The sequence below is a fragment of the Temnothorax nylanderi genome, unplaced genomic scaffold (genome assembly GCF_030848795.1).
Source record: "Temnothorax nylanderi isolate EJ_2023f unplaced genomic scaffold, tnyl_v1.0 TNYL_tig0148_pilon, whole genome shotgun sequence".
NCBI classification, from domain to species: domain Eukaryota; kingdom Metazoa; phylum Arthropoda; class Insecta; order Hymenoptera; family Formicidae; genus Temnothorax; species Temnothorax nylanderi.
Window position 1 is genome coordinate 69,814 of NW_027249210.1, and position 25,838 is coordinate 95,651.

At 41.7% G+C, this 25,838-nt stretch overlaps 1 protein-coding gene and 1 long non-coding RNA gene across 3 annotated transcripts in view; one reads left to right on the forward strand and one right to left on the reverse strand.

Moving 5' to 3' along the window:
• Positions 1-25,838, reverse strand: part of LOC139777428 (uncharacterized) — a 48,856-nt gene that overhangs the window by 13,855 nt on the left and 9,163 nt on the right. The window lies entirely within an intron of this gene.
• Ptx1 (pituitary homeobox homolog Ptx1) overlaps positions 17,524-25,838 on the forward strand; it is a 32,757-nt gene continuing 24,442 nt past the window's right edge. The window contains exon 1 of one of the 2 annotated variants that reach the window (XM_071714845.1): positions 17,524-19,671. In XM_071714845.1, the coding sequence (XP_071570946.1) occupies positions 19,356-19,671 (316 nt within the window). In that variant the 5' untranslated portion in view covers positions 17,524-19,355. The remainder of the gene's footprint in view (positions 19,672-25,838) is intronic. The other variant, XM_071714844.1, reaches the window with a different exon arrangement.

Sequence of the window (25,838 nt, forward strand, 5' to 3'; positions counted from 1 at the left end):
TAATTCTGAGAATGCGCTAACAAATATTATGACATTAATCAATAGAAAAAATATTTCAAAATTTTATCATAAACTATTATATGACTTTTTAATTAATTCTATAAAATGGCTTTTCATCTTTCACGATTCTTTGATCGTTCCGCAACTTTATATTTAACTCTTAATTTTTATAAGTTTATCTATTATATAATGTATACATTTATGTCAAACTTTCATTTTTGCATTTTAATATTAATCAAAATAAATTTAATATAAAATGTCAATAAAAAACTTATGATATTCAATTAAATAGCGTGCAATCCTATAAAATTAATCCTTAGTTTATTTGCCGTTTCTCAGCCTTCACTGACGACAGAAAGAGAGGGGAAGACTTTCTAAATAGAGGCCTACGAAGGGGTGGCGATTTAAAAAGCTTATTTTCTCATTTTGGTTCAATATGGTTGCACGTGCAAGCATGTAGTGTTTACTCAATGTTTTAAAATTATTTTAAAACAACTTGTCCCTAAGGGAAAAGGGGTATCTGATGGTGACGCGTGAGTGTCAAAGTTGATATTACGTGTCGTGTGATTTCGAATGCGGTGGGAACAAACGGGAAACGTTCGTCGTGTTATTATTTCTCGTACACGAGCTTTAAAGGATACCAACTACTAGTCGAGCAAGAGAATCAGCGTCGCTGGAAATATATTTCAGGAATGCCGTTTTCACGTCGATTTACGAAGCATATGCAAATATTACTAGTTCACAGAAGTGACATTACGAATTCTTTCATCCTCTCTTTCTCTCAAAATAATTCCAAATGTTCCTACAGTACCCAATATCATAAAGATATTAATGATTTTAAAACTGTATGGAATGTCATTTTTCACATAAAAATAGAACGAACAAATTTAATGACATTTGCCTTTTGACAATCGCCAAACACATCGCCTTTAGTATATACATTTCTCTTAATCTCGAAATAAAAAGAATGGAATAAATTTTAGTGCCGCGCGCAGCCTCCACTTTTTCTTGATGTTCCGCGAATGGGCAGACCGAGGCGGTGAGGGAAGGAAGATGAGGAAGGCGGATTAAAACGCGGGGCGAGAAAAGGCGTCTAAACGATGGTGGAAGGTCAAGCCTGAGATTACGACAGACCCGTGCGACGTTTGCTCGTTAATTAGGGAGTTCTAATTATAGTAAATGCGTGAGCCCCGGACGCAGTGGTGGCGCGGAGAGATCGTGCCACGGCGGAAGCTCCGGGGATCAAAATGCAACCCTCCGCGAACGAGCCAAGATTACCTTCGAGGGTCCTCGGGCGCTTCCCTCGCTAAGGCTCGACCCACAACCTGCGCGACGACGACCGTTCTCCGCATTTCCCTTCTGCCTCTGCTCAATCTATTCACCGCCCCCCTCCCCCCTCGCGTCTCCTCAGCCATGCTCTCAGATATCACCTAAAATAACAACGTCCTAGGAGCGCGCCCGGGCGGATAGATTTTACTGCTGGTGGTGTATAACAAATGGATTAGTATTTCAGTAGATATCTAATCCCCTCTCATTGCGGCTCCGGAGATTATTTCGATTATCCGGACCTGATTTTAGTTAATTAACGCGCTCTCTCCCCCGCCTACTTCGAAGACCAGGTCCGATCTTCTCGTTAAATCTTCCTTAAATTTATCTTTGATCGTCACATTTGATTGCAATTACCATCAAATATAATTTACACGCTTATTAAAGATAATATATCTTTTTATATGACGAGTAATTAATTGTGAGTAAATATGAATGTCATGAAACTAAAACTGGACCACATTATTAGCTTATTTTTATACAATTACATTTGTTTCCACGTGCATGTTGTATAAGTTTAAAACAAAATATTAAGGTATAATTTTCATATAATTTATATAATAATGTGCTGTGGACTTCTTTACGAAAATCGAGATTAATCCCACTTAATAAAATCATTTGATATGAATGCAAGAACGAGAATGCAAGGTGCACAGACGAGAGATTAGATTATATAAGTACTTTTACGAGACTACCGATTATTTATCCAGAATTTCGAGATTGTCTGTCGTAGGGCGGTCGCACCTACTTATAGCCGCGAAAAGGGCAAATATCGGTGTAGAATCCGCGAGAGTGAGAAACGTGACGGGACGACAGCACACAACGGCGGTATACATGTACGCCGATACGATCCCCGGCGCCGTCGACACGTGGGAACGCGGACACGCGTCCTCGTCGCCCCTATGTGCGTGCCCCGACGTGCCGCAACTCCGAGGGTTGTTTCTGCCATCTCGACTCTCTCGAATATTCGCGACACATCTCCGATCATGCGAATTGTTAGCGAGAGGCTGCAGATACGATCAATTACAACAATAAATCGCGATATTTTATATAAAGCCGGTCTCGCTCAAACGATTTATAGTGCAACATATATACACTATGTTAATATTAAATGAATATGCGATAAAAATACGTAGAAGTAAAATGTTTTATCTTACTCTAATTTATTATTTTATTCGATTTTTAAATCTATTTGTATCACTTTAATTTAAATATTTCGTACCTATAAAACATTTTTGGACGTTTTGCTAAATCTACGAGTATTTTCAATATAGTAGGGATTCGTACGCGCGAATAAAATCGCGAGGTATTTCGTTTCCGCCGCAGTGAGAAACGCGTTTCGACGGAGATTGCCGCCATCCCCTGCGCGTTTTCACCCCTAAAGGTTTCCCTACGGTCGCCGACGGGGAGCGCACGTCGCGTCGACTCACAGACGTGGAAAATCTGACGGATGCGAATACGCGACGCGTATAACATATCTATAGGTCGCACACGTATGGCATTCGGAGGGGCGGACACGTAACAATTACCGTAGTCGCGAGGGTAACTGACGTACGTCAAGGTCGTCAAAGTGAGCCCACTTCTTATCAGACGATTACGGTTAATGATACGTGGCATAGGAGAATCAAAGGTTAATTAAGAATCGGCTGCTAAAACAGATTCGGTGAATAAGAAACGAGACATATAATGAAATGTAAGAATAAGACGTAACAATAAAAAATTAAAAAAAGACTGTTGCTCGAACTTCAAACTTTATTAATTTTCATGATAAACATTTTAAAAAATAATAATATGTCTACTGTCGGATGATAAGCAAATTCAACTCGTTAAAAATTTTTTAATGCAAATATAAATCGTTGATTGTTATTTCATAATAAAAGCTAAAAATATAATTTAATTTTGATTACTTTGAAATCGTAAATGTGTCTTCTTTTAATTCGACGAGATGGGGCTTGTAGAGATTAATCTTTTTATTTACTTTTACTTATGTCTCACAGCTTGAATCTATCACCTTATTATCATCACTAATATTATCTTTCAAAATAAATGTGATTATTTGAAACCATTTTCAATTTTTTTTTATCCAGCTTTTAACTTTGATGTTTATGAATTATTTAACAATAAGTGTATTCTAAATTGTTCCAATATATTGCATAAGAATTTAATATCATAATAGATTAACTATACGCTTATGACTGCCTCGTCTACTTCAGAATGGAAGACGAAATAGATGCTTTTTTTATCTTTTATAATCTTATCATTATAATCGTTGTCATCTGCATGACTCGCGGTTATCGAAAGTGCAGGAAAGAACGTCATTTCGTACATCTGTGTGTCGTAACTATTTAGCATTTATTACATCTGATTGGTAGAACATAATTTTATCAATATGCGTCCACAACAAAATCCAATAAAAATCCTAAATAAAAAGTGAAATATAAGGTCTCTTAGACCACTTAAGAATCCTCTATTATACTTCTTTCAAATTAATATGTTAGAAAAGAATACGATGATTGATCCAATGTTGAAATATGAATACCTATTTAATTATTAACAATACAAAATAAAAAAATTCAATGATAAAAATTAGTTAAAAATAATCTGAGGTAATAATACCTCATAATAATACCTTATTTTCTATTTTAAAAAAATTTAGACATGGTTAGCGAAAGAATTAGCGGAACAGAGAAATTATGAAAATTTGGGTGGCGTAACATCCATTACAACATGATCATCTGGCGGACCGTCATTCGATCATATAATGACACATATAATGACACATACAAATATCACGGAAACTAGCCGGCCGAAAACAAGATAAAGATAAAAAAAGTTACGGCGCCGTAGAATTTACCTAAAACGCCGAGTGTTTGGAAGTCGCCGAGAGGATTGCTCGCGTTTAATCGTTTCTCGTATTTACGTTAACCCAAGAGAGACGATAGTGTCGGGAGGGGTTCGTTTGCTCGTGCCGAACAACAGACGATAAGGTTTTATGAGCCGTCAGTCATAGACGAGACGAGCCGCCGCGCCGCGCGTCGTTCAACTCGCAGTGAATCGCTCGCGTCATGTCGCCGGATGTGTCGGTGCAGGTTCGCCACCGAAGTCGTTGCAAAAATACAAGCCAATCAGACAACGATCGTTGCGCGATTACGAAAGGGGCCATCTCAAATTCCCACCAAACGACAGTTTTATTGCCCGGAGAATTACGGGTATTCTTCCCATTGTAGATGCAACATTTATTAAATGATAATTTTTCACAAAAAGCAAATTTGCCCTGCCCCAAATTGTCTCAAAATTACCAAAATAGCTTTGTTTTTTTAGAGAAACAATCGTCTATAGCACGGATCGCGAATATTAAGTATCACTGTTTGACGTATATGCGCGATATCAAAATCTCCCTCAATATAATAAAGTTGCCAAGGCCTTGTGCTCTCAAGAGAATTAATTATCTAAATATATAGACACCGCAAACGGATCGCGAATAGCCGTATTTTGACCGTATGTGCGATATCAATACCTCTCATTCAACCTATAAAATATTTATAACGTTTTAGATTATTTAAAATACTGAGAGACTTAAAAATTCTTGATATTCCATCATCGTTGTACCAAATATATTACTATTTTTTACATTAATTTGCGTCGTACGTAGTAGAATTAACAAAAATGTTCACTCCATGATATGGAAATTAAAAAGAAAGAAATTCAGAAAAAATGAGATTACTCCGATAGACGGTATACTTTCGGAATGATATCAGTATGATATTGATATACGATTTCGGTATGATGTTGTAACGCTCAGGTTCTAGAAAACGCCTAAATAGATCGTCTAAATAGGTCTTAACGATTCTATCGAGTACGCGCAACATCTTCGAGCAATTACGTCAGTTGCCAATAGCGGTGGCTTGATTTTGATAAATGAGACCGAGGGTGGTCCCGACGCTCGCGGAAGTTTAAGGAACCGATGGTATGGTTCGCATGGAGGAACCGCGGGAGGAAACCGAGCGTGAGACTCTTCTTTTCGGTAGGATGCCGGCAAAAGGTGCGGGGCTGCGCGTCGAGAGGGGGTGACGTCGGACGGGGGTGTCGTTCATCATTTCATTGCCGGGGCGAACGAGAATATTCATAGACTGCCGCCACCCCTGCACCCTTGCAGCGTCGGAATGACAGAGAGATGCAAAGAGAGAAGTAAAAAAAAAAGGAACGGGCGAGCGATGTAGAAGGAGAGAAAGAGAATGGAAAGGGCCGTGATATATGAGCGCGTAGTAGAGCACGTGGCTCGTTTCACACCTTCTTACAATCTTTGTTCCTACTGTCTTCGTGGAAAGAACTTATCTTTATGTCGGTCCTTGAACGTATACTCGCGTCGCACGAACGGAGCACGCGGCCACACACGACATAATATTCGAAAAAATGTTGCATTTATTGTCGTATTTTGATCATAGAATTTATTTAATGATAAATTTCACAAAGTATCTATTATATCTCGAATGACATTTTAAAACAAGCCATTACTTATATTATTAAATAAAAATATTCCAATTTTATTAAATGTGTTGCAGTTTTCAAAGTTTCTATGCTATCAACACATTGTACTTAATTTTCTGCAATTTTTCGACTATCTAATTAAAGTGTATATAATTTTAAAAGAACAAAGTGAGATTTGATCCTAACTATAATAATTATAATTTCGGCCGTTTGAGAATTAACTCCGACTGTGCGACACGATTACCTGGAGCGTCGGAAAATTCAAGCGCGAGCTCTTAGCTTTTAAGGTATTTATAGGAACATTATCATTCGCGCAGATAGGAGGGGGATAATTATTTTAGGCAGACGCTGCTTAATCCGGGCCACGGTGGGAAAATAATTTGCGATATCACCTAAGCCATTATAAGTTATGCGGAGCTTCAGGCCAAATGAATTTTCCGCGGGTAGACGTACAATGCTTTTCCAGTCATTATTATCTACATGAGAGATTAGCCGTGGTTCGCGGCAAAATTCCGTTTCCAAAGTCGCCTAAAATCCTGTAATGATATATTATTGACGCACCCTATACGCTTGTTCGTGAAGTCTCGCGTAGAGATCTGTAGAAGAAGTAATAAACGTTTTCCGACCATCGACCGAGTGGTAAATCGAGCAGGGACAAAATTCGGGAGCGCGACTTAAAGAAATATCGTTATGCATGGCCGTTTGCAACGACTAATTGTAAGCAACTCTAAATATCACGACTTAATATCAACGCTGATTAGTGATTGTGTCTACTACAATTAATATCAAATCTTAATTGCGTAATTGCTGTTATGCAAGCGATGGGCGATAACATTTAACTCAGACTGTAAATTATTATGTACATCTATCATTTTTAATCTCAATCCTGTGTATTTGAGAGAAAACACTTTTTAAAGATCAAAATACAAAATTGGATCATATTGGTTTATCAATCTCCGAATAATTTTTGTCTGAAATTTGTATAAAAATCACATCTGTTATTAGCTTCGTGTTATTACTGCATTAATTTTCCTCTTTCTCTCTCTCTCTCTCTCTCTCTCTCTCTCTCTCTCTCTCTCTCTCTCTCTCTCTCTCTCTCTCTCTCTCTCTCTCTCTCTCTCTCTCTCTCTCTCTCTCTCTCTCTCTCTCTCTCTCTCTCTCTCTCTCTCTCTCTCTCTCTCTCTCTCTCTCTCTCTCTCTCTGTTTTTAAGATAAAATATATCTCAAATTTATGAAAGTACTTGGATTAATCAGTTTTGAAGATAAACAGTCAAGACAAATTAATTGTATCAGAATCACATACAAGAAGATTCGCTTAAGGGTCAGTATGACATAGAGTAGGGGTTTTTTCCAGCTGAATTTCAAGCAAGTACGGGACACTTCGTGATATTCCTCGCGAACATCGAGCTGTAAATTGAGAACGATGCAACGGTGATGGTTCATTGGTCGCTTCACCTGTCGCTTGCACTTCACCTCACGTCCGGCATCCGGCGACGTGGAGCTGTCCGGCCGCGGGCCGTACCTGGCGCGTTTACTGAAAACAATGCTATAGATGTGTCTATCCGGTCCGAATTACGTGGGTCACTGCATCGTGAAATTTCTGGCGGCTGGCTGGCGAGAGAGGAGACGTGGCTCGAGGCTCCGCGACAATGAAACGTGCGAGGAACAATAGGTGGAAACGGGAGTATCGACGAGAGATGTACGAAGTGGATCTTCCTCCGCACTGTGTCCGCCGGCGGGTGAGCAAGACGAAGAGCTGCCATGTTGGCCGACACCAAAGGCACCGCCCCGGACTCGCGTTTCCATTGGTCGTCGGCTCGTTGTTCCGGAGTACGGGGAATGAAGGGAGGACTGCAGGGTATCCTCTCTTCAGCTTCACCTACGCTCCCCGCCGCGAGACTCCCCGGTCGCGTGTGTGCGCGAGACGCGATGTAACAGCGCGGTAGGTGTGGGTGCGTGAGTATCGACGCAACTGCAGACGTGTGCGTGGCCGGTGGATACGGTGTGTGCGTTGTATCGACGTACACGATACGCGCCGCACACGCTCGCGCATTGAGTAATTTTCGAGAAGGACCGAAGAACTCTCCTTCTCTCGCTTCCTTGGGGCCAAATCGAGGGCAAGAAAGCGTCCCTCGGACTGGATAGATCGTAATTTCAAGTATATTTTGCGGCCTGACGGGTCGTCCGGAAGACTACGGTGGAGACCACCGGCTGGATTATGGAAGATTTCTTCGATTTCGGTGGTGCTCGATGTTATTTCGTAAACTTGAAGCCAGATAGGCAAGAGATGGAAGAGGGAAAGCGAAAAGAAATGTAATGATTTTTAGATTCGATTATTGTGTAATGTAAACGAAATAATAGATCACAAGATAGATATCTTATTGTTAGAATAGTTAGGTCAATTATTTATATAGAATAGTTAGAATCTATCAATATAATCAAAATAATTGCGAAATAGGGATAATGTTGTAACGATTTAATAGAATTGTAGCAACTCCTTTTTTATATATTTTTAACAATGTATATAATAAACTACTATTACTCATATTTTTACTAATTTTATATAATTAATATTATCTTTAAAGTCAGGAATATAATAACTACATACAACAGATAGTCCGATTGATTTTATCAATATTATGTATCAAATTTTCAATTTCGATATTGATCTTTGATCGGCTGTTGTGTTTTCCATGCACGACACAATAATCATGGGGAAGATATCTTTATTGCCGAGCCGTCGGCGCGAAAGAAGATAATTCGTACAATCGTTAATGTTTACCATCCGTGTACATTTATTATCTCCATTGGTCATTAAACACGACCAATGCGTGCTGTCCGCTTTCATTAGGATTAGTCACGCACGAGTCTCGAACATTTGCCAATAATAAAAAGGGAAAAAAAACATTTGCTTATCTTGCACGCCTCTCTTTATCCACGTAATCCCTTGCAGCACGCATTGAGCCACGGAACACAATCGCGACAATAATTTTTATCGCGACATTCGTTAAGGCAGTTTACCCATTTTGCTTTCGTTAAATTATTATTTCGTCCCGTTGTCTTCTACATATTAATATTTAAAATTCTTATTAAACACAAGGCATTGTTGCTCTTTTTTAAAGAAAATTCGATGCTGGATTTCTCGAGAAATAAAAATTATTTCCATTTTTAACTAATAATTTAAAACCTAATAGAGGATAGAAAATTGAATAATTTCATGTTCGATATAAGGATTGACAAAGATTAAAAAATATATCTGCTTCTTCTGAATAAAACATTTTTGTGGACTAAGACAGGTAAATCGCGAGTGTGAAAAGTAATACGAAAGGAGATAGAAGAAGGAATATATATGTATAGGTAGCTATAACCGGCCAAAGAAGGAGTCGCGATAACTGTGGCGGTGGCGGAGCAGAGACTTCTTTGTGATTGAAAATTGATGGAGTGGAATCAAGGGGGCTGAAGGAGGTCGGCTAAGGGAATGACGGTGCTCGCGGTTCATTTATCAAAACACGCAAAAGGGTGACGCCGTTTACACGTGCGCGTTGAATTTCAAAGTAACAGAGAAAGAGAAAGAGAGAGAGAGAGAGAGAGAGAGAGAGAGAGAGAGAGAGAGAGTTTTATAGCGGAGAAAATAGAGTTTTACGTTCCGTATGTCGCAGCAATAAAATAGTAATCACGATCCGACTTCTGCATACATATGAATAAATTACTATTTTGCAATGTGTCTTTTACATATATGTATAAACGTATATATCATACATGTGTTGCGGAGATGCACGCATGATTAGAATAATGCAGCACAAAATTTTGTGTTTTAAATATAATTAACGTGAAATCCATTTGGGCAAAGAGTCAACATGTTTGTATATGTTTGTTAAATTATACGAGGTAGAATAACGGGAAGCGTAAACGATCCTTTTTTTAAAGAGAGCTAACTCGAGGAAGTCGAAACACAGGGATCAGAGGATAGCGATGTCAAGCTTGTTGGGAATCGAATCCCGTGCTACGTATTTAAAGAAGCGCGAAACGAATCCGCGAACGAAATCGTCTGCTCCATTGAAAGCTCGTTAACGGGATCGTCGCTCGTAATGCCGCTAAGCCGCACTATCGCCGAAAAGCTGACCGAGTAAGAAGCCAAGTTTTCGCCTACTTTCCGTCCATCTTAAACAGGATTAACCTTAAACTGGGAGAATAATCCTCGCCGTATAATTGGGCAGTGAGTGGCATAGTTGCAAAGAGCCGATCGATTCATCGCATCGCGAGTTATGATATTCCGCCGGTCTTTTTTTTTTCAATTAGCTGATTTAATCGCGGCTCATATTCTTATATCTTGACTAAAATAGTTTTCATAATAAATAACCTGTAGGGATAACGCAATTTCAGAGATTATAAGTTTAATATTAAATCTTTTTCAGATGTCCCAAGTTCTTATAATTCGTTTTTAACTAATTTCTTCGTAATTATTCATTAATTTTTACATTGATATTAAAGAATGATCAATTCTTATTTTTTCTTATGTATTTGTATATTATGTGTTTCGATATGAAACGTTTCACCCGTAAAACTTAATCATAAAACTCAAAAACTAAGAACGCTTTCCCAAAACTATATTTCGTTTCACAGATGAAAAAGACGTATCGGTGATCGCGAGTTTTTTAACAAGACAAGACATGAAGCGTTCCTCGATATAGAGTTCGTCCGGCGAATTACAATCCACCACCCCTAACGTGGCGCAGCATCCCCTTCTACGTTGCCGGCTTGCCCCGCTCTTCGTACCCCACGCCGACGGGCGAGAACGAAGGGGTACGATCCGCTCCGCCCAGCCACGTGACTACAGTGTCGACTGGCGGGGATGATAGGAAACCGAGAGGGGTGATTTGGACCGAGGAGCTTCCCCTCTGCCGCACCCCTGCTCGCTGCTCTAACCCTCTCTCTTTTCTCCTCGGTCGGCTTCTCGACGACTTTATGCCTCATAAAAATGATATAAAATTTGTAAAGACGGCGCGCTGTAACGACCGAACGGCTTGGCCGTATGGAGTGGGAGCGAAGGGGGTGAGTCAAGGGAGAAAGGAAAACGCACGAGCGCCTGGGGAGCGAAAAGGAAGAACGGCTAGCACCAGTAGTAAACGAAATCGAAACAGAGAGCAACCCCGAGGTACTGTTCTTGACGGCAATCGATATGATTCCTTCGTACGAGAATAAACTCAGGACGGTTCGAGGAATGCGACGATACGCGCGTAAAAAAGTACACATGCCTCCTTCGTTCACTTGGTCAAAATGTAATCGAAAGATGCTTCTCTCAATGTGGAAATATCAAAATTATTTTGGAGTTATCGTGGGATGACGAGTGTTGTTCGCTGACATTTATTCAAATTATTGGCGAAAAGATTCCGCCCGAAGATAAACTGTCGGCGCGTCGGATGGACACGTTTTACAATCGAGATAGATAGATTAGCCGTTTTTATCGTGCAGGTCGGTCGGCCGATAGAAGACAAAACCGATTGAAGATGTAAATTATTGCGTATCTTTCAGTGCAGACGTGTCGCTTTAAATTGCAGGTGCAACGGCCCAAATTGCATTGCGTAAACAGCATTAGTAGTCAACTTATGCGATAATTTTTTACAAGAAAATTTTATTTATAAGATTATGGGTCTGTTTTCTATTGCTGAACTGGCTGCACTAGTTCAGAGTTTATCTTTTTCCTTCCAATGTGGAGTAAAAAAGATAAACTCTGAACTAGTGCAGCCAGTTCAGCAATAGGAAACAAACCCCTAGTTACCTATTTGTGTACTGGAAACTTAATTCAGATCGCAATAGCTCTATGAGCGTTTGGAGACTTCTGTTACAGAAACATTTATTTCGAATTGGTTAATAAGAAATTTTTTAATTTTTTTAAAAGAAAAATCATTTTTTATTTTAACACATACTTGATCAACCTTGAACAACATTTGGCGGCCATGTCAAGGCGGATAAAACTGGCTAATCGATTACCCCTGCAATAAGCACGAGATACGTATCATTCTGAGAATGGCGATAAGAAAGGGTCGGAAGAATGCGAACTCTGCCTGCTTCGAGACTTCTTTGTTGAGATTCGGCGGTGGAGTAGGTAAATGCAGGCACAAAGAAGGATGTTATCGCGGCGGTAGATACGAATCTCGAAAACGATATTTCGCACCGAGTATCGATTGTTTGCGCCACGAGCACGTTTTACTATCGCTAGTAAAACACGAGCGAGTCATGTCGGCGGTGACAATTGATCTGCTCTCTTGCGGTCATAGAAACGCTTCGTGCCGCCCATGGATCCTTTACGGCAATCCCATCGACCGGCTTATTCCGCCTATCTTGCCGATATATTTCAAATATAAACCATCCATCTTTCCATCCGAGAGATATAAAGAAACGAAAGTGAGTCTTCGCTCATTCATGGAATAAGAGATATTCAAAACTAAAGAGTTCAATGCAATAGAAATTTTGGATTTCCTAAATTTGAGAAATAAATCCTGTAAAGCTGCAAAGATTAAGTTTATAAAACTGATTAAATTACTGGCGTTTTAAAATTAATTTTGTAAAAAGAGATAAAAAGTCGGTGACAGTACTGTTGCATTGATAGAATCTTTCAATTTTTACCTTTGATTTAACTTTAAAAATAAGATGTTAAAATAAAGATTTGCAGAAATGTAGAAAATTAATATTTCAAAAATTTATCTTGAAAAATCTATTTATCGATTTCATTTCAATACCGCAATTCAAGCATTGGTGCCGAAAGCAATCTATATTGTATCAATTAATAAACCACGACGAAAACCAATCACCAATGACCAATATCGAAAGTCGAGTAGGCGTTTCCTGAAAAGATTCCGTACTTGCGTAAGAAAAATTATATCTCTACAAATTGCGTAGCTTCGAAAGAAATAAAGATTTTATATGCAGGATATTAATGTGTTTTTAATAAAAGCAATATCTTATTCATCGGTCAATAGAAATGTTTAGAGTATATAATAGCAATTACTTGCATCATGAAATGAGTAAGCGTATGTATCCCTTTTTTGTTGAAATAATATTAAATACTAATATATGTGAATATTATAAGAATAATATAAACTACAAGACATCTATCCTTTTTATATGCAATTATACACAATATATTTTAGCATTTCAAAGATTTAAAGTAAACGCAATGTAACGTAACGTAATGTAAATCCTTTCATTCTTTATTTAAAAACGTTTTGCTTCCGAATTTATTTTCACGTATCTATGTCAATCGCATATTTTGTACATTGCAAATTAAACGATATTTGCATATAATATAACTGAGTTTTTTTTGGGTTTTTGGCGTTTTTTGCGTCGCGTCGCAAAATAATCGACTGACAGGTAATATTTAACGTCAGACGTGTGTGCTTGCGAGTCGAGTTCTCGTCGTTAAAACGAGCCAACCGGCCGCTTGTAGCTGATAAACGTCTATCTTATCCTTTTATGGCATCCCGGCAATAACTTAGTTTATGGTTGTCGCCGATATTGAGCAAATGACAAGTACAAATAATAATCACGCGTATGATGCGGCGTAGTAATTAGAATTATGAGTGATAATTAGATAATGCGAGGCCTTGTTTTTAGCGGCTTGTAAAACCGGACGATAAGATTCTGCAATTTCAGGTTTATGCGCGTAAATAACTACCGTCAATATTTATTACATGTCAATAGCAAAAGTTTGCTGATCGAAACATGCATACGTCATTTTCGCAAGTTTGATTACGTGATTTTAAAGATCGACCTCAGGAAGATGCGTCAAATTATTCCAGCGTCTTTCTAAATTTATCTCAAGTCTTTTTCTCATCGCATATCTATAATTAAATATTTATTTAACTACATTATTTACGTGTGTAGTATTGCACGCAAAATAAGTTTGCACAAGACTGCCGTAAGTACATCATACAGAATAAGAGACTATCAGTACTTTAAAGTATAAGTTTGGCCATTTTCTCAAAAAACACTTTATACTTTTTATCGACACTTTGTATCGATTTCAAGATATGCAGTAGATTCGCGATAGAGAAAAATAGCGCCGACAACATGTCGCGCGAAGGTTAACCGTCGATAGAACGAGCCGATTATCGAATCCCAGTCAGAGTTGAACGTCGATCGAAAGAGATCAATAGCGAATAGCGAGTGCGATCGTGTGCGACAGCCTCGACGTTGAGGCCAGCCGCAAAGCCGTGCCGCGACTCTCCTATATACAGAGATAATCCGTAATCCTTCAATTATTATTGAATTACAATAATTATGGCCGGACGTATAATACAAACGTCCGATTCTCCCGATCGTTTCTATCGGCCAAAATGGCGCGTTGCAAAGTTCTACTTGTTAATTTATCTTGCTACAGTTATAGTACCACTAGTATATATAGACATGACTTTATGTCGCGGATCATATTGTGCGTTGACTATTACTACTGCATTCAATAAATACGATATTTTGCCAAGCAGTTTCATTTGTTCATCTTTTATTTTATGTATGCCATAATACGCATTATAAAATATTACTATCATAGTTTTTAATGGAACGATATTATATTAAGTTGTCGATACGTCCGACAGAACTGTCGAAATGTCAATACTGAAATACGCTTCTCACGCCCGGTATAAGACATCGCCGATGTACAAGGGTATAGGTGAAAAAGATGAAGAAGAGATGAAGAGAGATACACACACACATTATTCTCTACAACTAGGAGAAGCCACATTTCATTCGAAGCCAGTGTCCATCCCCGATCATCATCTTCGACTTTAATTTACCGAGGTAGAGTGGTTTCCACATTTCGGCCGCGACATCGTACTCGCTGTACGTTGCTCATATAACTCGGATGGTCGCTTCAAAAATCAGAAGACACCCTGGTGAACACGTCCCACCCCGCATCCGCATCCTATGTAACCCACTCCCTCGTTCTCTCTCTCTCTCTCTCTCTCTCTCTCTCTCTCTCTCTCTCTCTCTCTCTCTCTCTCTCTCTCTCTCTCCCCCCCCCCCCCCCCCCCCCCCCCTCTCTCTCCCTCTCTCTCTCTCTCTCTCTCTCTCTCTCTCTCTCTCTCTCTCTCTCTCTCTCTCTCTCTCTCTCTCTCTCTCTCTCTCTCCCCCTCCCCCTTTCCCTTTCTCTCTCTCTCTCTTGCTTCTGTCCCACCAGACCGCCACCGAGTCGCGCCAATGTGGTGCTCCCACTCCAGCTCTGAACTCTGGGAAGTCACACGCACACACCGGCAAATAACGCCCACGCGGCCTGCACGGTAGGCGTGGCCATCTTGTCATTTGTCTCCTCTACTTTCCCCGAGGCGTTAGGGGATCCCCGGGATGGCGCTCTGTTCCTAGCTTGACGTATGTACTGCCGCTACAACCCCCGTTTTCGTATCGCGCTCTTCGTTTTCCACGCGCCCGCCGCGTTCTCTTCCATCGAGTGCTTTAGAGTCGCGTTTCCTCCCCCTCTTCACCCTTCTACCTTCTGTACCGCCGATAGTTACTCTCCGTCTCTTTCCGTTTTCCTTTTCGTCCTTCCTGCGTCCGTTTTATTTTTCTTCCACATATTTTCTCTCCTCTCTCTCTCTCTCTCTCTCGCTCTCCCTTTCTCGGAAGATGCTTCCATCCCCCGCCCCATTCGTTGCGTGACAACTTCTTGACGCCAGTCACGACGTCCACGGTTCCCTTTGCTGACGACGATTCTCTTACGAGGATCACGCGCGGCCGACTTCGTCTCTGACCCTTCCGGACCTTGTTTCCCGCCGTAATAAGAACGAGTTGGACGCCGTCATGTCTACGAAGTAGTCACCGAGAAACTTGTAGGTTATTCGGTTGACGCAATACCACTCGATATAGTACACAGGGAATGGACGAGATACTAAACATAGTTTGCAATTCGGTCAATCTGAAAAACCAGTTGTCGGACGTAGTCTTTCCCCTATCTACTTCGTTACTTTTTCAAATTTTAACTATGTGAAATTCTAAACGTTATGTAAAAATATATGGCATCGATAAACTTAGACTTTGTGACATTTAAATAGTGAAAAAGAAGGCGATTAATGTATTTAAATCGTTACCTGTTACATTCAAGATCATTTCCAATGTACATGCATACTAATATTATTTGATATGGTAAAGCTGACAGTAATAATAAATTTTGAATTCTCAGATTAATCGCGCATGAATGTTGCACGACCAATCGTATCGTTTGACAGTAGATCAGGCAATCGGGAATTCGCTTTTCCTTGAAAACGCTCGCACATCCGCAGTCGTAAACTCCTTGCGTTCGAGGCACACCTCTTGAAATCGAATGGTACACCCAATACAGACGACTCCAGACGTCACCGCAGACCGATATTTGCTCCGACTGATAAGCCGTGCGATAACTATACGTACTAGCAATCCCGATTTTGAATAGAGAACCGCCGCAAACTTCATTTTTGGTTGTATGAGACGCACGATCGTAAAGTTGAATTATAGAAAGCGCGATTATAACCGAAACAAAATAATTTACGAATAATATTACTAATAAAAAAAAATAATAAAAATACCAAGTATTATTCGTAAACCGAATTGCCAACAAATTTCAGCGCTTTAAACCACAAATAATTGTTAAAAATAAAATTTGTAAACCAAGTTGTAATAAAATTTCCTGATGCTTCTCCTCCACTTTATTCTCTTCTATGAATCGCGCAAGAGAAACGGCAAGATTGACTTCTCGCAACAGCGCAAGAATGCCCAGGCTATTTCCTCTCCACTGTTTTATTTGCACGTGAGGTGTTCAGGTAAACAAACGGTGATATAGCTATGTATTTCTTACGGAGGCGAAGGGTAATCGCCAAGACTACTCCGACGGTGGTGGGATCGCGATCTCGCGTGGTCAAGGCGCTACGAGGTCGACCACGGGAGAAACAACAAACGATAATCGTCGTAGTACGGCAAGATCCACAAGATCGCCGGTAGAGTTCAAGAGAAAAGAGGAAACACCACGTGTGCGTGTGCGTTCGCTCGAAGGAGCAAGCACGCCGACCACCGTCGCTACCGTAGGAGGGGCAACTCCGGGTCAAAGGTGGGGTTAAAATCCGAAGGTAGGGATGGACCGAAAGGGATGCGCGTCGGTGACACTGAGCGTTAACCGGTGTAACCGCCTCGGGGAACTATGCAACGAAAAGAGACGCGAAAGATCGTGGCGGCGTGGAAAATTCTATTATAACGATAATATTACAGTAATATTATAGCGAGATGGCTGAAGATGAAGACAGGCGAAGAGAGAACAATGACGAACTTAGGCACCTAAAGAGAGTTGCTATTACTGCAGACTAAACCTCACATACGAGACGGGAATTCGGCGCTAGAGATCGCGCGGGCAACAAAATGCGATAGGAAAGGAACGCCATGCGAGTCTGGAAGAAGGGATGCCGTGCGAGAGAAAGACGTGTGGAGGGGCTGGTCGGAAGAAGCGCGGAGGAGGGACAAGACGACGGTGTGTAAGAGATCGCGTGGGAGCGGACGAGAACCCGCGTTACGTGGACAAGGATGCACACGACTGAAGCGGGAGGATACGAGCCGCGAACAAACGGCACCGAGAGAGATGCGTTCGGGATGTGGCGAGTCGAGGGAGGAAAGGAGCGAGCGCGGCAACGCGAGCACAGGCGTGAGAGATCGTGCCAAGGGGAGCGAGCGACACACCACGAGTACGAGCGAGATGTGCTAGGTGGGGAGTCTGCTCCGGGTGTGGAGGCAAAGAGAGAAGGAACGGATGGAGGGGAGTAAGAGCGAGCGAGCCGGAGGGAGAGGCGCAGTCAGACAGTCAGGCAGGCCGCCCGGCAAGCAAGGAAGGCAGGCAGGCAGGCAGGCAGGCAGGCAACCAGACAGGCAGGCAGGCAGGCAAGCAAGCTAGCAGGCAGCCAGTGCACCAGCCAAGACCACTAGATCCGCTCGGCTTACCGACTTAGAGACTTAAGCCGGCAGGCAGTCCGAAAGGCTCAACCGGCTAAGCCTGGCGGACCCACCTACCAACCGACTTACGCGGCGCTAGCCACTACGACGCGTTTCATCTACCGGCGGGAAAATCAGGATACACCGCTGCGACCGGCGGTACCGCCGCCGCCGCCTTCTTATATTTTCCTCCATCGCCGTGTCCCGCTCCGCGCTTCTCCTCTCTGACGTACGTTAAGGGCGGAGGTGACGAGTAGTGACGAGTGCTGCGCGATCATCATCATCGACGCGCTCGTGCCGACGACGACGACGACGACGACGACGGCGACGACGTCGACGTCGTTGCCCGCGGCCGCGGCGTTCGACGACGGTCGCGGGTAGGAGACCTCGTCGTTCTCGTACCGCGCGCCTGTAAATCGCGTGTAAACACTCACGTCGTGGATTTCCGGAGTGAAAGACGAAAATTTGGAAGTGATGATAATATAGATCGTCGTGGTGTCGCGGGGGTGCCACGTTCACCCGGGTGCGTCAAATTATCGGCGTAACTTTGATTAGTGACAGAAGCCGGCGGATGTTGGTGAACGACTCGCTGAAGAGAGTGGGTGACGGGAGTGATGATCAACGTAGTGCTAGATATATTGCAGGGAACCTTGACCGTCTTAACGTAGTGACTCCGAATCGTCGACAAACCTGCCCTATGAACGTTTCGACAGAACTCACGCGGAGAACGTAAAAGCATGAAGAAGAATCGCGACAAATCGTGAATACTTATAACGACCGACTCCATCAAAGAAAGAGAAATATAGCAAAAGTTTAAAAGATAAAAACGGTGGAAGAGCAAGAGAGGTAGAAGAATTCACCTACCTCAGGTGGAAGATGTTTATGAGGATGATAGTGCTTAAGTAGTTTAACCTACTTAAACGACGTATTTTATAACTCTTCGCTTTTTTTCTTACGTAACACGACGACATTGAACCGACGGTTATCTGATTTATCAAGCCTCCGTGTCATAGCGCGCGTCGTCCATGTGAGTCCCACGTTGTTTTTTCGGAATCTTTCGGAGTCTCGCGTGAATTCGCGACCGTCCACGTATTCCCGCCGGTCGATCTTGAATATCGAGTACGCGCTTATTTCGTTGCCGACGCTAAAGGAAACCGGAGCGTCAGCAAAGTGCCGACGGCATGACGAATGCGCTGTGACCGTCTCTGATAGAATCGCACGAGTATAATTCTCTGACAAACCTATGTCAAAAAAATCTATCGATCTCATTACTGACTCCGTCGACAACCGTCGCGCATCATATTCTTGATAGAAACTTCGACGGGACCCGGTACGTCAAAATTCTCGTGAGACAAGTACTCTCTTCGAAAGAAACAAGCTGATGTTTTTGACTGGTAATCGCCTCTAAAGAACAATCACGCAGATTCTTATTGACGACGTGTATTCCAATCTACGGGACAGAGAGGACGCTTGAATGTGTCCTTAGAAGGAAGCAGCGTACAAACCGGCGTGATCGCGCTGATTCGCGGCCTCTCGCGGGCCAGGTTGATCGTGTCACCGAGTCGTAAGGAACAGTCAACACGACGTTAACTTTCTACAGTATGGAGCGGGGCGGCGGGGCCGGGGGGAGCCTCGAACTCGCCGGTGGCGGCGGCGGTGGCGGCGGAGGCGGCGGTGGTGGCGGCGGCAACGCGGATCTGTGTCTACAGGACCTCGTGATCGGGCCTACGAGCGGCCTCTCGGTGCAGCATCACCAGCACGCGGTTGCGGCGACCGCCTCGATGGCCGGCCTACACGGCGACCATCTTCAGGGCGCGATGCACCATCACGATCTCCACGGTAATTCGCATCACGACACCTCGATGCTACACAACTCCAGCCACCAGCTGCACCACGAACCGCTAGAGAAACTTAAACGTGGTGAGTCGTTTACAATACTAAAGACTACCCGGCGCCCCGGCGCGGCGCTCGTCGTCATCCTCGTTGATCGTGACGAATTTAACGCGATCAGAAGTTTATGCGCGATTTACTTACGGATCATGTATCATCCGCCTATATTTAGGGACAAACACGATATTTGCACGATATTTCAGAATTAATTTGTGTCTATTGTTGTAGACATATTTTATAGCTTTTTAATTGCTAGGTTTCATCGCTGTTAAACGAGATAAAACAAAAGTTATTATTTAACACAGAATCAAATAGCTTCAATTACAAAGAAAAGGATATAAATGTTATTTTTTCGTAGAGCAATAGATCTACTTTGATATACCTGTACATAAATCCTCAAAAATAATTAATATAGTTAGCATATGCTATCAAGATTGAATAGAGATTGAATAAATTTTTATCTAAAATTGCTTTCCACCTACTCTTACAATGTGATAACTACGGCCATTTTTCAATTCAGCACAATATGTAATAGCAATCGAAATGTGTTGCTGCGTAAAATGCATAAGATGCAATAAATCGAGAGAATCGCATTCTATAAGATCATGAAAGGATTAAGTTTGATAATGTCGCGGTAAAGTGGCTTCGCGAATGAGTTCGGTAATTACAATCGACGTGTTCTCTCTTGTGTATCGACAAGATATGAGGTTTGCTTTTTCCACTGTCGGCGCATCGCACGTTATCGCGATATAATCGCATGTAGCTGACTTGTCGCCTGATTTTATTGTTGGCGATACTATCGATCCTCATTTATTCGCGCGATAAGTATCCGACGTTTTTCCTGACTTTGTGCCGCGCGAGAGCTGCATTATCGTGCATCTCCGCCGAAAATCTCATATCACGGATGTGTCATTCGAAAAATAAGATTGATACGTGTGACATTGGACAAAAGTAGCAAACTTTCTTTATTCGCCGTCGTTCGCCATACAAATACCGCGACAAACAAACAGACACGCAACACGCAAACAATCGGAGTCAATGAAATAATTCGGCGAGGAAAACGGAAATGTTTGTTCGATCGGCGTAATTCAACGCGACGAATCGCGATGTGACGCACGATCTGAAATATTCAATTACATGCTACGTCGCCGATAAATCTCGATAAGAAGGCAAAATTTAATATATTACGTCTCCCCCGTTGCGCTTTTATCGAACGATCTGTAATTCAGATGCGTTTATTGCAAACACTCCCACTCTTGCAGAAAAAAATCAAATGAATGTTATTTCCGTTGTGATCGACCAATCATAATCTATCATGTTATCGTATACGTAAGCAAAACTCTCAAACAATGATAATCGTGCGTTAGATAAGTATATAACTATTAAGGAAATTAAAAAGGAGAAATCAATAAACGGATTTCCGTGCGTTAGCTAGAGACAAACTATTTGAAGCTTGATTTTTTCTTTTTTTTTCTTTCCAATCGTAATATCAGAAGAGACTCTTGTCTGATGAAACGACGTTGATTCTTGTCAAGTGCCAGACGAGCACAGATAAAAGTTTAGTACGAATAGCTTTGATAAGCACCGCTCCCGTTGTGTTATTCTATATCTCCACGGTACGAAGCACCAGATAAAACTTCGTATCCATTGAGTGGTAATGCGCCGTCGCCGAAAATCTAAAAACTCGAGAGTACACGCTTTATATATACCTAGTTTTACCGGAGATAAATGATTTAAACACTGTCTATTATTAAATGTATTATTTTCCATGGCCCGACATAAATACTTTCGTTGAATATATTATTTCATATTATTTAAAATTTTTTTCTTACATTACCCTCTCTTACTCTTCTGTTATAAATTCGTAAAATACTTAATTTCAGATACAAATAAACTACATTTATATGTAAGACCCGAAATGCTTCTTTATACCGCAAAATTTTGATCGAGGACGTTCGTTGGGAATGTTCGTCGAAACGGATGAATCGAAGTCAAGTTTCATAACTCTAGTCGTTTATTGTAATGTAGTGTCATTCGAGCGACGGACGATTTCAGTCGCACGTACGACGATCGTCGAAGACGACGAAGACGATCCTCTCTCGTGGCAACGCCACCACCTGTTTTGTGATTCATTAACTCACCGGCTTATCGGGATAAGGTAGACTTATCCGGGGCTCGAACCCGACACTGCGGCTAAACCCGATCTTATTCCAATGGCATCCTACTATCCCCATTTCGGTTCCAGTCCTAGACTCGCGCGCCAACAACGGCTCCCACCATTCAGGATCGCGGGTACTCTAAGAAGAGCTTCATTTTTCTCCTGAGTGTATCGAAATTTCCCCGCTCGCTTTTCCGACAATAAATCGTGCTCGCGTCTACATATGTATGTAAATGATTCCACGAAGACCGTGGAATCCAAATCCGTGTGTGTTTCGATTTATGAATCCGTTCGGAGGATAAAACTTGATTGTATGTAAATTCACGTTAAATTTTACGATTAGAAAAATTACTCACAACTTATTTCCCAAAGCATTATGCAATCTCAATGATTTTTCATTTAACCGCCCTATCATTATTCGAGCTCACTTTCGCATTATTTGTCGTCGCGCTTGATCGGTCAACAGGTAGGACATTGATAAATTCGAGGCGGTCGCGGGCGAATTAAAATTTCTATCGTGAACGCTACCCCACATATTATTGTCATTAATATCGCGGCGGGATTACGCGAGCTCTATTAATATCGGCACGTCGATGGAAATTAATGCCAGCGTCGACCGCGATAAAAGCAATGCCGGCCCTCTAATGAAAATGATGATGCGGAAATAGCGACGCCCGATCGGGCGATCGGATCGAGATAGCGAGCGAAAATTCGACGGGAAGAATCGCTGCGGGGAAAATCTCTTTTCCCCGTTCGGTCGACGGGAGGCTCAATATTTTGTCAACAGGGCGGCATACGGTCGGCTGCGATCTGCGCAGCCCCCGTTAGTCATTAACTACCCCTTTATTATCGCGCGGCCTTGCGATCGAGCTAGCAGATGCGTCGAAGTCCACCCTTGCTGCACCCCCCGGACTAATGGTGTTGACAAATTGCTCGGCTAGCCTCTAGTCTCCCCGGAGAATGCGCCCGCAAAAGTCTCCTCGCCGCAAACTTATGGGCGTTTAGACGCGAAATTGAACCGCGACTCCCGCAGATCGTGATTCCTCCATACGGGAACTTTGTCGTGCAGCGATCTTAAACGGAACTTCGAATTCCGTCGAACTCCGAACGTTGTAAAGGGCGAGATATATCACATCTCTTGAAACTCTGTTTTATCGAAACGCATTTGTAGTTCGTATTTAAAATCTCAATAATAATAACGTCTAGCTTGTTATATGCGTATTATGTATAATATAAGTATGAAATATAATATTGTATCTATATAGATAACATATCCACTTGTAAAGTTACTTTAAACCACGCAAACTCGGAAAAGTTTTATGCAATGACAAGTATTAATAATAATATATCTATGTATAATATCAATTTTTGATCATATAATGGGACAATTAGCGGATGTATTTCTTTTGTATTCTACACGAATGCTTCTTTGAATCGTTCACGATCGGCGGGCACGATCGAGTCTTTCGATGAGCCGCGCTGATGTTCCGGTTCGATTTTCTCGATCAGCCAGCCAATCGTGGCGATCCTTTAAGCGCCGGGGACCGAACTGGTGGGATCAACATAGAAATGAACTGATTTCCTTCCCATTATCTCAGCTGCTGCGGTAAGGCAGGTCCCTGTCTACCTCAACAACGAGGTTTTGTGTACTCAGTGGGTTCCAACCGCCGTCGGCTGGGGTAGGCTCATTCCCGAGGGTTGTCTCACCGACAAAATTCTTGTGCGTGCCGATGTGTGAGAACTGAGCGGTAACCAGAGAATTGTAACATATGTCACGATTGACATTAAAACAGGTGCTACCGTTATAACTAGAGGTTATATTAATGAGTCTAGAATACTTTTATATATTTCTAACGTTATTTATCTTTATTAATTTTTTTTTATTTTATTATAATTTAGCTCAATTGCGATTGTCGAAAAATTTAGAGATTATCTTTAAAAAAAAATTCTTCAGAAAGACGATACGACTCGATTTCTCAAAAATCTTACAGGGGGAGAAAAAATATGTCGTGCTGAGTTCACAATTTCTCATTGTAATAGGATGATTATTCCCGATCGTCCGTTCCCGGCGTCTTCTCAAATTCTGACACCAGAGTTTTCGGAAAGCGCCAGGCAGTCTGAACGGCGCAGAACCTTTCATTCAGTAGAATTTTTCCGAAATATCCTCGTCACGCCCCCAAAGGAGCCACTCGTGCTCAAGTTACTCATTGGTTCCATGTGCTTTCCCCACGCGTCAAGATGAAACTAAACAAATTGCTTGACAAGCGATAACGAACCCCATCCGCAGAATCGCTCCCGACGTTTCTGTGTCAGACAAACAAACTAATCGGTTGTACGGCCCTCGTGATTCTCTCTATCGCGAGGGAATAGATCTCCACGTAGGACAAAACACTCTAGGATAATCTCTCTTGAGCACTTTATACACAATTAAGTGATTTCAAACACACCGTGAGTCGCTAATATCATCAAAAATTGTAAAAGTACCTTCGATGCGAATAGATATTACAACGAAGAGAAAATTGAGTATTAAAATTTGCATTAAAAATATACTAAAGAATTAAAATATCTATTGGAATCTCGATTTGCATTTTTTATCTATATCTTCCAGCGATAGAGCCCCACTAATGAAACCCATCGACGTGACGCGGCGCACGAGTGTCTTTATGTATTTATAGGCAGAGTGATTTTAAGACTCCGGATACAAAATACTTTGCTCCGGTGACGCATAGCGCCCGGTTGCGGTTGACTAATAAACGACTTCCTAAGGAAGCCAAGGATTAGGAGATTAGGGGCGGAGACCCAGCGGCCGACTAGGACTTTCTCTCGCCCGAGCAGAGGCTGCTGGGGCCCGCAGGTGCTCTCACCATGCTGCCGTACCTCAACCCCTGACGTAACCCCGACGTTCCTCCTGTTACGGGGATCGCACGCTTTAGTAATTATTGGACTCACGGCTGCGCTCGTCCGTCATTTGAGAAACGCTATCCCCTATACGTGACACATTTTGGTTTTCTCAGAATCGGGGGAAAAAACGCGCGTTTGTCAAGAAAAGATTTGTGTCTTGTCTTTATCAAGAGAATAAAAATATAACAGGTTAATAAAAGAAACAATCAAGAGAAAATTGATTAATTCCAAACGATGAGGATTAATTTAAAAATTAGTTTAACACAAAGGATATTTTATTTGTGTTTGTTTGAGTTATTATGCGTTATGTGTATTGAGATATTGGACATTAATTTCAGTAGAGCATTTTCGGATCTAATAAAAGTACGACAGCGTAAGAGAATTTCGATGATCGAGCTGTTTCATGTGACTTTTCAAGCACTTCGCAGCTGCGTGACACGTATATTTCACCAACCCTCATAACCCCCCTTTATAGTCGAATTACGTCGCGCCATAGTTCACTAAACACGTACAATTTTTATGCCACGCGTCACGTATTCATGCTCACCTTTTCATGTTCGCTGAGCGTAAAATGATCTAAGTCTTGGAGAAAAACATATTAATAGTTCTATCAGAACAAGCCATATTTATAAAGTATAGTTTACATAAATAAATATTTACGTAAACGAATATTGAGATTAATAATTCGTTAACATCCGAATTCTCTATAACAAAGAATATTCTTTATAGTTATTTATACATATATAAGCTGCCATATTTATGCACTGTGTGTAGTCGTCACGGATAACATTAATCATTTCAAAGATATGGAGATATTTCTGTTCGATTATGGCAATAAATTAATGGCACCAGAATGTCAATTCGCCAAATATCTCTTGATCGATGCCGCGTATATTGATGCGAGCTTTATTATCGCGCGCGAGTAAAACTTACGGGTGATGAAAGCAGCGGCACGCTGTTAATTTTGTATCGGAGATCGGAGTACAATGGCCTAAATCATAATCCACGGCTTTTATAGTTTCCACGGCTTAACGTCGGTGTGTACAGTTATCACGGCCCGGATTATACTTGCGCGTGTGTGTCGAAAAATTAACGAAATTGCATTATTTACTCGCGTACAGACAAATATTAATTT